Source organism: Misgurnus anguillicaudatus, chromosome 22, assembly GCF_027580225.2.
Source record: "Misgurnus anguillicaudatus chromosome 22, ASM2758022v2, whole genome shotgun sequence".
Taxonomy (NCBI): domain Eukaryota; kingdom Metazoa; phylum Chordata; class Actinopteri; order Cypriniformes; family Cobitidae; genus Misgurnus; species Misgurnus anguillicaudatus.
The window spans coordinates 22,377,514-22,390,564 of NC_073358.2; the positions used below are offsets into that span (position 1 = coordinate 22,377,514).

General features: G+C 37.9%; 1 protein-coding gene across 2 annotated transcripts in view; it reads right to left on the minus strand.

The window, feature by feature from the left end:
- dapk1 (death-associated protein kinase 1) overlaps nt 1-13,051 on the minus strand; it is a 102,645-nt gene that overhangs the window by 22,051 nt on the left and 67,543 nt on the right. For both annotated transcript variants that reach the window (XM_073860698.1, XM_073860699.1), the window contains exons 15-18: nt 12,865-12,963; nt 8,662-8,859; nt 7,735-7,932; nt 7,087-7,185 (exon numbers count right to left, since the gene is read on the minus strand). In XM_073860698.1, the coding sequence (XP_073716799.1) occupies nt 7,087-7,185; nt 7,735-7,932; nt 8,662-8,859; nt 12,865-12,963 (594 nt within the window). The remainder of the gene's footprint in view (nt 1-7,086; nt 7,186-7,734; nt 7,933-8,661; nt 8,860-12,864; nt 12,964-13,051) is intronic.

Sequence of the window (13,051 nt, forward strand, 5' to 3'; positions counted from 1 at the left end):
ATGCCCAATTGGCACTAAGGGGCCTAAAGTGTGTCAAGAGAACATCCCCCACAACCTGCACAGTGGTAACAAGGCATGATGGATCCATGTCCTCATTCTGTTTACACCAAATTCTGACTCTACCATCTAAATGTCTTAACCGAAATCGAGACCCATCAGACCAGGCAACATTTTTCCAGTCTTCAACGGTCCAATTTTGGTGAGCTTGTGCAAATTGTAGCCTCTTTTTCCTATTTGTAGTGGAGATGAGTGGTACCCGGTGGGGTCTTCTGCTGTTGTAGCCCATCCGCCTCAAGGAGGTGCGTGTTGTGGCTTCACAAATGCTTTGCTGCATACCTCGGTTATAACCAGGGTTTAAATTGGGCCGGGGCCATCCGGGGCTAAGCTCCGGCACATAGGCTGAAGGTCTCGCTCTGCTCGTGCCAGTGTACCCGCTGCGCTTGTGCGTGTGTACTCGCTGCCCTGGTGCGTGTGCACTGACGCGAAGGGAATAATGTGTTTCCATTCATTATGGGGCATACTCACCAACGCAAGTTCAACGATTTGCGCAAGTAGATTACATACAAAGTCAATACAAAGATGCAATCAGACGCGTCCTCGCACGGGGCGATGCAAATGACGCGAATTGGGCGGCGTAATTGCCGCGGAAACACACGCTTTTCCTTTTAAACGCGTCTTCGCGCAAGAGAGAGAGAGAGAGAGAGAGAGAGAGAGAGAGAGAGAGAGAGAGAGAGAGAGAGAGAGAGAGAGATAATAATGGTGCCCACGTCGAGGAAATTTAATAGAAGACTAGAAACGTGTTAAGGACTAAAGTATGTATGTCACTCATCTAATTACAGTATGTTAACTGGATAACACTGCATAAAACTTACTGTATAGTTTATTACATTTATGTATTTTGATTACACAAATTAGACATGTTGACAGTACTGTGTGTTGTACCTTTTCTTGTTAATTTAATCTTTTTGGGTAGCCTATCTTATGCATATAGAATTATTCAAGGAGGTTGATTCCTTTTAATTCATTTAAAGTTTGATCAACTGTGCATAATGACATGTGCAACAGATGGATATAGGGTGTCAAACTCATAGATTTGCATCATTTAAAATTCAGACACTCTTTATAAAATATTTGTGGTCAATCTCTGGAACAGATTTAAAGTTGAAACTTATCAAATCCTATCAGAGGTCCAGAATGTCATTAAAACACACCAGTGGCTTTGCTGTCATCAGTATTAAACATGTTACCCCTTAAAGTACCCTCCCTGCAGAGCCCCCCCCCACAGAACAAATCCCAATTTAAACCCTGGTTATAACGAGTGGTTATTTCAGTCAAAATTGCTCTTCTTTCAGCTTGAATCAGTCGGCCCATTCTCCTCTGACCTCTAGCATCATCAAGGCATTTTCGCCCACAGGACTGCTGCATACTGGATGTTTATCCCTTTTCACACCATTCTTTGTAAACCCTAGAAATGGTTGTGCGTGAAAATCCCAGTAACTGAGCAGATTGTGAAATACTCAGACCGGCCCATCTGGCACTAAAAACCATGCCACGCTCAAAATTGCATAATTTCACCTTTCTTTCCCATTCAGTTTGGAGTTCAGGAGATTGTCTTGACCAGGACCACACCCCTAAATGCATTGAAGCAACTGCCATGTGATTGGTTGATTAGATCATTGCATTAATGAGAAATTGAACAGGTGTTCCTAATAATCCTTTAGGTGAGTGCATGTCTGTGGTGTTACCAATATTTGAAGTATAAAGACAGTAACAAAACAGACAACTGAGCCTAAATCCAGTCTTTTCTAAAATGGAGGCTGCCATCATGATGATTTCAAGATCGAGGGAATTTAGGAAATATTAATAAGTATGTATTTATCAAATTTTTGAATTTTTTTCCCAGATTTTTTAAATAGATTTCCCCTTTTCTTAAAGAGGCGACATCCATTGTTGTAACACCACATACATGATTTTGGGGGACACTATTTTTTTCTTAAATATGACAAAATATATGTATTTTAAATTGTTTTAATACAAATGTATTTAATAAAAGTGTACATGTCAAATAAAATCTATATTCCCAAAATATAACTTTTTATTGGGACATTTGTGTTTAAAATGTTGTTGCAATTACAATCCATGATACCTCTGTGAGGTATAGCGGGAACATGCATATTTTGTTATAAATCCAATCTCTCAAACTCAATTAAATATGTATTTTAAAACACAAAATATAATTGTTACTAGTGCACGAATTTTTATCCTACAGGATACAAAAATTTTAACATTTTATAATAAATTGGCATTTAAAGTTTATTTCAACTGTTTGTAAAGTAGAGGGACACATCTTGCCACCACAAATAAAAAATGACCCTGCTGTATTTGAAAAGCTTGGACCTTCCATTGGAAACAATCGAAAACATACGCTGGCTGCAGGCGAAAATGCCTTGGTGTACACGCCCCCCTAAGAATTCATTGGACCCCCTACACCAGTGGGCTCCTACAATCATTTCCCTGTTTCACCCCATTAGCTATAAAAAGGCTTCTTTTAGACCAACTAATCATTGGGACCACCTAACTACTAGTCATTTATGAAAAAGTAGTTTTGTACATGCCTATAAAATACATACATTTTAAATTCATTTACACTCCTTTGCGGCTTCCTCTTATGCACTAGCACTTAAAAACACTTAGTCTTTGTCAGGATAATACAGAGAGAGCATTAAACGGCCCAAAATGCTCATTTCATTCCAACCAAAGGGTATAGGAACAGTAACTTCCCAGGAGAAGCGCATGTGACTGGAAAAAAATCAGCCTTGGGAGAGAGTAGCTGGGGAGGACGAGGTATATAACCACAGAACCTCAAGGTCATATGTAAAACCACCAAGACTAACAGTATTAGTAATGTATCTCAATGGTGCTACTCCGTACATAAACCTTGGGTACGTCTTGGTTTAAGCCCTCTTTACCCCAAAACCCACCACAGTTGTAATAGTGCTTGACTCAAAACCATTAATGATTTAGCACCACGGGACACGCAAACACAATTCAACCTAACACCTGGGGCCACGAGCACAAACCACAGAGCCAGAAACAGCTGTGTTCCTCAAAAACCAATGGGGAGAAATTAACCAGCTTCTATCTAATAGAGAGCCCACAAGCCCCCTCCGTTACATGAATAGGCAAATGAAAGCCATAGAGAACGTGAACACGGCAGAGGTGTTCAAAAACGGATAAAAGTAGAGTAATAGGAGAGCTACACCGCACTGTAATTATTCTCATCTAATACAGAGCATTTAAAAGATATGACTGCAAAGTCGGTCATCCAAAACCCATTTTCTCCTTCCATTTTCTTTATCCCCGAGCATTTTTTGTTTATGTCTACTCGTCTCCCACAACCTGTCCCCCTGAGGACAGATTTGCATTTATTTATTGATTTTTTGTCTCCCAAAAGATTAAAGGTGTCTTGAATATCTCAGGGCTGAATGGAGTCCTGATGTGAAGGAAGAGAACCTACTGTTTGTTTGACACATGAGACCATGGCATCATTATAGTCTTGGAGACATGAAAAATGTACTGTATGGTACTCGCTTGGGACGAACAGAACAAATCAAAAAATAAGCAAGAAATATACAGAAGGGCGACTACTCACTTTTTATTTTTACTTTTTTGTTTACTCATTATGTACTGTAAGTCTTGGCCTGGCATTTTTAAATATTAAATTAGTTTAAAGTGCAATGTGTAACGTTTAGAATGATCTCTTGAAAGAAATGCAATATAAATAACTATATTATTAGTGGTGTATTGATTGTTTCATCGGGCGCACGTGCGGTGACGCAATAAGCGTCTGGTCTGAACTTTAATTTCGGTTTCTGTTTGTTTAATGGCCTGACTAGTTGCTAAAACTGAACTCTTAAACAAATACCTCGTCTAAAATAACAAATGTTTTGCGTTCCTATGTAATCTACGTGTTGTATATTTTGCTTGCTATTTAAATAAACTACTTTAAAAGGACTTTGTTGTTATTTATTCTTCGCGGAGTTTACCTGAAGTTACTTGAGGACCACGAAAGCCGCTTGTTTATGTTGTTACTGCTGAAACTGTCTATAAAGACCTTACAAAATGAACTGTATTGTTTTTATTACCTTAAATGAGCTGTTTATATTTACATACACTGTGGGTCCCCTTATATGGAAGTCGCCATCATGTTTCTACAGAAGCCCTAAATGGACAAACTGCTCTATATAGCGCATTTTGTCACTATGTTGTCTAAGGCGATGATGTGTCTGTCCTGTGGCGTCTAACGTAGCTTCACTATGCGTTTTCAAGATGAGGAATGAGCTGTGGACTGAGTCGTTGGTTGCAATTCAGAGTCTCACCACTAGATGCTGCTAAAAATCTACACAGTGGACCTTTAAGTAATGGCTACTTGCCATTAATATATGTGCAGGAAATATTGATTTGATCTATGTTTTTAGCTTATTTGTAAAAAATGCAAACCTAGATTCCTAGCGGCTTTAAGTCAAGATGTGTTCAAACTAGTTTAAAGTCCAAACAAGATGAGCAAGCATGCATTTGGGTTAATCATTTGTAAATACAGTCTAATATATGTTATTAATTCTGCATATGTAAAATACTGTGCAAAGGTCTGAGACCACAATCCAATAGCAGGAAACTGCAGGATTTCTTAAACCTAAATAAAAATAAATCCTAATTTCTAATTTGAAAGAAATTAGTCTTTTTACTTTTAAATTAGTCCGCAGTTTTACGTCATCGATCGACGACGGCTGTGCAAACAACATTTACCGTTCATTTTAATAATAAGCATAAAAAGAAGGAGACGAGTACCTGGCATTTGAATTTCCAGCGCGGTTTCTCTCCGGGCTGCTTCATTTATATCCTATCATGGTGATGACATTTTGTACAAACACTCTTTATCTTTCAATAACTCCTCAAGTTTCTCCTCCTGCTGTATAGTCAACCTGGCTCTTTTTGAAATTTGTCTGCGTTGATTTGTTGTTGTCGCCGTACTAATTGCATCATCGGGTTCTGTGCTTCTATTGGTTCTTGATCTGCCGGTTGTCGTAGGAAGATGTCACACAGCAGGATTGTGTCTCAAAATTTCTGACACTGCCAGATTTTTGTCGGAGGATATTTTTGATCGCAACGGTCATTAATCGGCTGTCTGTGAACATGTCAAACTAGCGATCAAAGACGGCAGATTTTAGCCTGGGATTCCAGAAATCTTTTAGGATTTCAAAATTTGTCCCAGACAGCTAAATCGTGGCTGAAATCTCACAGTGTGCACCGGGCTTTAGAAATCATGGAGGGGTCTGAAATTGTCATCATATATACGTGCATGTCCACTGTGAGAGACATAATCTAAAAAAAAATCACAATATATGATTTTTTAACTATTTATTTTTAACTTTAAAATGTCCACCTCCACTCCATTTATTATCCTAAATTAGATGCACCTGTTCAAGGTCGTTAGCTGCATAAAGACACCTGTCCACCCCATACAATCAGTAATAATCCAACTTCTAACATAGCCAAGACCAAAGAGCTGTCCAAAGACACTAGAGACAAAATTGTACACCTCCACAAGGCTGGAAAGGGCTACGAGGAAATTGCCAAGCAGCTTGGTGAAAAAAGGTTCACTATTGGAGCAATCATTAGAAAATGGGAGAAGCTAAACATGACTGTCAATCTCCCTCGGACTGGGGCTCCATGCAAGATCTCACCTCGTGGGGTCTCAATGATCCTAAGAAAGGTGAGAAATCAACCCAGAACTACACGAGAGGAGCTGGTCAATGACCTGAAAAAAGCTGGTAACCTGGTGAAAAACTACAGGAGATGTTTCACCTCTGTAATTGCAAACAAAGGCTACTGTACCAAATATTAACATTGGTTTTCTCAGGTGTTCAAATACTTATTTGCAGCTGTATCATACAAATAAATAATAAAAAAATCCTACATTGTGATTTCTGGATTTTTTTAGATTATGTCTCTCACAGTGGACATGCACCTACGATGACAATTTCAGACGCCTTCATGATTTCTAAGTGGAAGAACTTGCAAAATAGCAGGGTGTTCAAATACTTATTTTCTTCACTGTATATATAACTAAACTCTGTAGACAACAAGCATTGATCATTTTTAACCTTGCCATTAACTAGATTTATTGTTGAAATTATGGTTGAGTAACATTTTTTTATTTTTTACAAATTATGATTTTCTTTGGCTTTTGTATATTGCACAGCTCTTTTTCACAGGCCATATCAATCTGCATGTGAATCATTTATTTCCTTTATGCTGCTGACCCATACACCTCTGGCAATAAATTATAGATTGTTAAATTCCTGTGTGCTGTATCAGCCAGTATACAATATTAACAATGTGGAGGAGGGCTGTCTAGGTAGGGGGGCATGAGTGGGGGTGTGTGGGCTGTTTGGGGGGATATGTGGGTTATTGATTGAAAACCGTTTGGCAAGGGGTATGATGGGGCATGTTGTCCTTCACTGGAAACAATTATTCTCTGGTGGCTCTGTTGGCAATTCTCATTAATAAGCTTCGCTCTGGAGAAGCCATTGTATTGTGCTGACCTGCAGGAACATCATTACATTACAGGCATTTGAGAATTGATGCGTGCAGAGAATGTGCAAGAATATATAAAGAAGGTACACTGGTGTACTCCACACACACATCCATATCAACATAGAACTAATGCAAAAACTGCTAAATGCCACCTCTGTCAAAAATTGAGAGAAAATACTAAAAGACAATTCCCTGAAAGTAGATATATATTAGAGCAGACAGGAAAGTGGAGGGAGAGAGAATGGGAATAGGATCAGGACAAATAAACTGGATTTGAAGCTATTTGCCAGTAACCACAAGAGTTTTATGTCGCAACCATGTGCACTTTCCACAGCTCTTACCCAATATAAATTAATAACTAGTATCACAATATGACTATATTGTGGTCTGAGGCCAAAATCGAATCATGCAACTGCTCAACTCAACTACGACACCCATGATTTCATCATGTCAAACCCTAAAGGGACCAGGATCTGCGGTTGAACTTACATTAGTGATGGCTTCAGTGTTGGCTCCCGCAACACAAAGATGACGCACCACCTCCAGACCCCCGTTACTAGCTGCCAGGTGGAGCGGTGTTCTTCCAAACTACACACAAATAAAACACAAATATTTCTAAGCACGTTCCTCTGGGAATGAATTAGCACAAATGGCAACCAGTAAACAAAAGGAAGAGACAGAAAATTTTTAGTGTAAAATGCTCATAATTCAATTTCGCATAAATATAATTCAGTTTCTCCTAAGTTGTAAAGCCCTTAGCTTGAATCGTAAATCTTGAGTTTGCTTTTATGGAAATGGCACTAACAGTGACACAAATAGAAAACAATGTAAAATTTGGCAATTGGTATCAGGACAACTGGAACAAATTAAACACGGTCAACTGGAGGGACTTTGGAGGGAGTTGGCTATGAAGATCGCTTTTAATGGCATGGTCCCAACATGCAAGCTGTTCCACACCATTAGCTTAGCAACATGCTAACATCAAAATCTAATGATACTACAAATTGGGTCTTCCATCGAGTTACTGTAAGCATTATCACATCACATGTTAATCATTTTTAATGACATAATCCTGCATTGTAATGTAGACACGCATTTAAAGGATGATCATGCACATATGATACAGCAAGAACTGACTTTGTTAGGAATATCCAGATTGGCTTTAGCAGCACAGAGTTGGATGACCACTGGCAGGTTGCCGTCCTTGCAGGCAATGTGCAGGGGTGCGTTGCCGTGGCGATCCTGGTGGTCCACATAACAGTGATGGCTTAGCAAGCACTTGACCACTTCAGTCTGACATCTCCTCACTGCCAGATGGAGAGCAATGTGACCATCCTGAAATACACAGATCCACACACCATGAAAACTGTGATAAAGGATTATTTTGACTGCGAGACTGTGGTCATAACAAAAGAAAATACTTTAAATTTAAAACAATATATCTATGTAGTCTATATAGTGATGATCAAACAAAGGGATAACAAATTTGACAAAAGATAAATGGGAGCAATTCAGAAACTTTAGGGGTGGTTTCCCAGACATGGCTTAAAGGTGCAATGTGTAATTTTTCAGAAGGATCCTTCGACAGAAATGCAAAACAATACACAAAACTACACTATCAGGGGAGCACAAAGACCTTTTCATAATGAACCGTTATGCTTTCACCATCCTAGAATGAGACGTTTTGATCTACATACACAGAGGGTCCCCTTAAGTGGAAGTCGCCATTTTGTGCCGCCATGTTTCTACAGAAGCCCTTAATGGATAAACTTTTTTACTAAGTTGTCTCCATCAATTACATGTTTTTCCGGTGGCGGCTATAACTTCTTAATGCTTTTCAAAAGCGAGGGGTGAGCAGTGGACTGAGCCGCTGGTTGTAATTCACAACCTCACAACTGGATGCCGCCAAAATGTACACACTGCACATTTAAGCCTAGTCTCATTCTAACCCTATATGGCTTTAATAACACGCCCTGAGAACTTTGCCAATCAAAACTACAATTAAAGTTTAAAGTTCTGGACTAATCCATAAAAAATTCAAACTTTGTTAGTGTCAGTGTTCACCTTATCAACAGAATCCATGTTCGCCCCGTGCTCCAGCAGACACTCCACAATGTCCTTGAAACCCCGGGCGGAAGCAGTGAGCAACGGGCTTTCGCCCTCACGGTTTCGGGCGTTCACATCACAGCCAGCCTCACACAAAACTCTGGCCACCGCTGAGTATCCGTGCCACGCTGCGCAATGCAGAGGGGTCTCTTGCTCCTGTGGAGTTACCAAAATAATCATTGGCATTCTGAACGAAATCATAACCTTAAAACAGTGTTAAAAAAACAACATTAGTCTGTGCCAAGTTCCTATCACATGATGTATTGTTCTAAGTCACCTCCAATAAAAATATTAATATAATATAATATATATTATTTTTAACAGAGCATAAGATATTTCGGTAACACTTTCTATGAAGCCCATGCTTATAATGAATTATAACACCCCTTTATGTAAGCAATAAGGTACGAGAGGCTGTGCTGTATCGTGAATAAGTAACGGCTGAAGGGCGTTGTTAGGCACGACGCGAAGCGGAGTGCCTGCAACCCCTTCAGCCGTTACTTATTCACGATACAGCACTTGCCTCGAGTACCTTATTGCTTTTATAAAACGGTTACCACACAATATTAAAGTAAAAAAAATATTAGGGCAACTTTCATGAAGTTAAATCAATAAAAGCATTCCTTCCGCTAGAAAAAATAGTCCCTGACTGCGAACAACAACATGAAAGCTCAAATAAAAACAACAAACTGTTCTCAGACTTTGCCTCATTATATGTTTATGTGTTGCTAAGGGTGTTGCTAAGGGCGCAGTGATATTAAATAGAACCGTTGGGTGAAGCGGTCAAAGCAGTGTTTTATCATGAATAAAGCACACCTATTGACCAATCAGAATCAAGGATTGGAACTAACCGTTTTATAAAATTATTTATAGGCAGTTATTACTATTCTATAAATATATTTATAAAGACACAACACACCTATACCCCATTATAAGAACAGTGTAGTTACATTTATAATATTTTTATTATTACTTATAAGTGATGCGTTTGCATTTTAATGCACATGCTCATAATCCACTTTACACTGATTTATAAGTAATAACTACTCAGTCGTATACATTGGTATACTGTCATTATATTATAGTTACGATATAATTAATCATGCAGATTTAGTTCTATTTCAATAGCTTATTTAATTTATATTGTTATAACCATGTTATAAGTTACTTATTAGGAGTCATAAATTCATTATTTATGGCTTTCAGTAAAGTGAAAGCATAGGATACAGTTTCCTAATCAAAATGTTAGGAAATCATGAAGATGTTATCTAAAACAGCCATGCTGTGAGTTACTTATTATGAGTTATAATGCAGTTATTAACCTCTATAAATGCATTATAGATGGCTTTAAGTAAAGTGAACTCAAATGTTATTTATTATCCATTTTCAATAGTTTATCTGCTAATTTTAAATTTATGCCTATAATAAAGTAATGAAAAAAATCCTTTACAAACAGAACAGATGCGATTTACATGCTAATAAAACACTTATAACATGGTTATAACAATATTTGGTTATATGTCATTTTTGACAAGAAAAATAAAAATATGCTCTTTTAAAGCACAACTTCTCGTCTAGATCCGGTCGTGATGCGCCAGCGTGACCCCACGCAATACGTCATGACATCAAGAGGTCACAGGGGACGAACGCGAAACTCCACGCCAGTGTTTACAAGTGTGTTGAAAGAGGACCGTTCCTACGTTGTTGAATGTCAACTGATACTAATTAATGTGTTTGTGTCAGTTTATTGTTTACAATGGTCCGCAAATGTGAGTTTTATATATGTAACACGTGACCTCCCTACGTCACCTCACGCATTTACGTGAGGTCGCGCTGGACCGGACCTAGATGAAAAGTTGTGGTTTAAAAAAGCATATTTTTTGTTTTTCTTGTCAAGGGTGACGGTCGTTTCGCTGGATGGGACCCTTGTGCCTCGTTTGTGATCGTTTATAGTAGGGGTCGACCGATATATCGCCGAGGCCAATAAATCGGCCGATATTTGGACATTTCTTATTATCGGCATCGGCCGATAAATCTTTCCATTTGGCCGATAAATCCTCCGCTTTGGTCACGTTAGCGCATTAGCATTTTGTTCCTTAGGAAGACGAATACACTCGACCCCACAGCGCGGGTTGGTGCATGACGTCAATGCACTGCGAGAGCAATCTGCTTCATATGCTTTCAAAACACTCCCACAGATCCCCGTGCCTCACGTCGACCGGCTCTTGCTGCGCCGCCCGACGTCAAATACATAGCTAGTCTGCCACAGTGAAATAACCAACCATCATTTCCTTATAAAAATGATGTTGTGTTGTGTATAAAACTCCGGCATGCAGCAAAGTCTCACTTAAAATGTTCCGTGAGCTGTCATATCCGCAGCTCGGCGGTAACAACAACTTGGGACACAAATAGATTTAAAACATACTGAAATTTTTTTACCTACCAAACAGTGACAAATTCCGCGACCGGCTCTTCCTCAGATATGCGCGTTGTTGTCGGTAACTTATAAAAAAAATCGCTGTTTCCCTCCGCAATTACCAGCGCCACCGAAGCCCAGCATGAAAGCTGGGCGTGCACGCAGGTGTGTGTTAGGAGGACGAGACGCACGTTGTATGGTAAGTACATAACTTGCTAATATGTTTGCATTTCTATATATTTTTCTTCATTAGCCACCGCATTTAACTGTGCATGATAACCTAATGTGTGCACCGGATTGTACATTGTCATGTTTAAGTTTGTTTTGTTTTGATGCTAAGCTACATGTCGCTAAATAAGCAAATACTGTTATAACGTAGGCTGTGCATTTTGTCGTGTTGTTTTTACAAAGACAAAACGGAAAAACAGAGATAAATCTTTTGGTAACACTTTACAATAAGGTTCATTAGTTAACATTAGTTAATGTATTAACTAACATGAACAAACCATGAGCAATACATTTGTTACAGTATTTATTAATCTTTGTTAATGTTAGTTAATAGAAATAAAGCATGTTTGTTCATGTTAGTTCACAGTGCATTAATTAATGTTAACAAGATTTTAATAAAGTATTGGTAATGGCTTAAATTAACATTAAAAATATTAATAAATGCTGTATAAGTGCAGTTCATTATTAGTTAATGTTAACCAATGTAGTTAACTAATGAACCTTATTGTAAAGTGTTACCAATCTTTTTTGTTTAGTAATATATTTTTAACTTTAGGAAAGTAAAAACAACCTCTTACTAAGTAAAGTACTATTATATTTTTTGCATAATTTTTTTTATAAATCTTTAATTTCTGTATGTTTAAGTTAAACACAAAAATTGCACTAATTGTTTATACATATTATGCTACATAAATGTTAATTTACTTTCATTAATTGTTGATATGCTTTTTATTTACTTTAATTTCATTTCTTATATCGGCCAATCGGCCACATTGCTTGCTTCATATCGGCATCGGCCATCAAAAAACCCATATCGGTCGACCTCTAGTTTATAGTCCTTTGAAACTCTGTTGAAGGAAACTGTTCAGTGTTGAGTTAAGTATTAAATGTTGGTCTCTATTAAAGTCCTCTATTAAAGTCCTCAAAAAACATAATTTCTTCTCGACTGAACAAAGAAAGACATCAACATTTTGGATGACATGGTGGTGAGTAAATTATCTGGTTTTTTCTTTAAAGAAAATGGAATATTCCTTTAACACAATGATTTCGTTATGCAACTTATTAAAAATGTTTTATTATAGTGACTCAGACATTGAAAATCAATCACCTAACATGTTAGTCACTGATGTGTCCCCAGTAAGCAATATTTAATTTCAAGACTGTGAATATCAGCTTATTAAAGTTACTACTGAGAGCTCAAAGCACTGCAAAAATAAGGTGTGGCAAAAAATTGTTAGTTTTCATATTCATATTTCATTTTCATATTCGTTTTGTTCATGTCAGCAGTCACAAAACCATCTATAACACAAGCATTTTCTGCACGTAGACATCTGAAATTAAGCTATTTCTTTAGTTAAAAATTTTTTCTTCCTACTTTTTTTGGCTAAATGTTGTATCAACACCTCTAAGAGCCAAGACAAAATTGTTAATTTTTTTATATAAATTAATGAAAGAAACAACAAAAGCTGTTCACAGCAGTATAACTCAGTGTGAAAGCGTGTATGTGTGATACACACCCGGTCTGGTAGGTCAGGGTTAGCATGGATACTGCACAGGTATTGGACTACATCCACGTTACCATAGCGAGCTGCTACGTGCAGAGCTGTTTCTCCAGACTACAACAAAATGAAAAATGTTATATTGTGAATTGCATGTTGATATTTCTCAATAAAAAAACTGCAAAAAGATGCATATATTTACGAT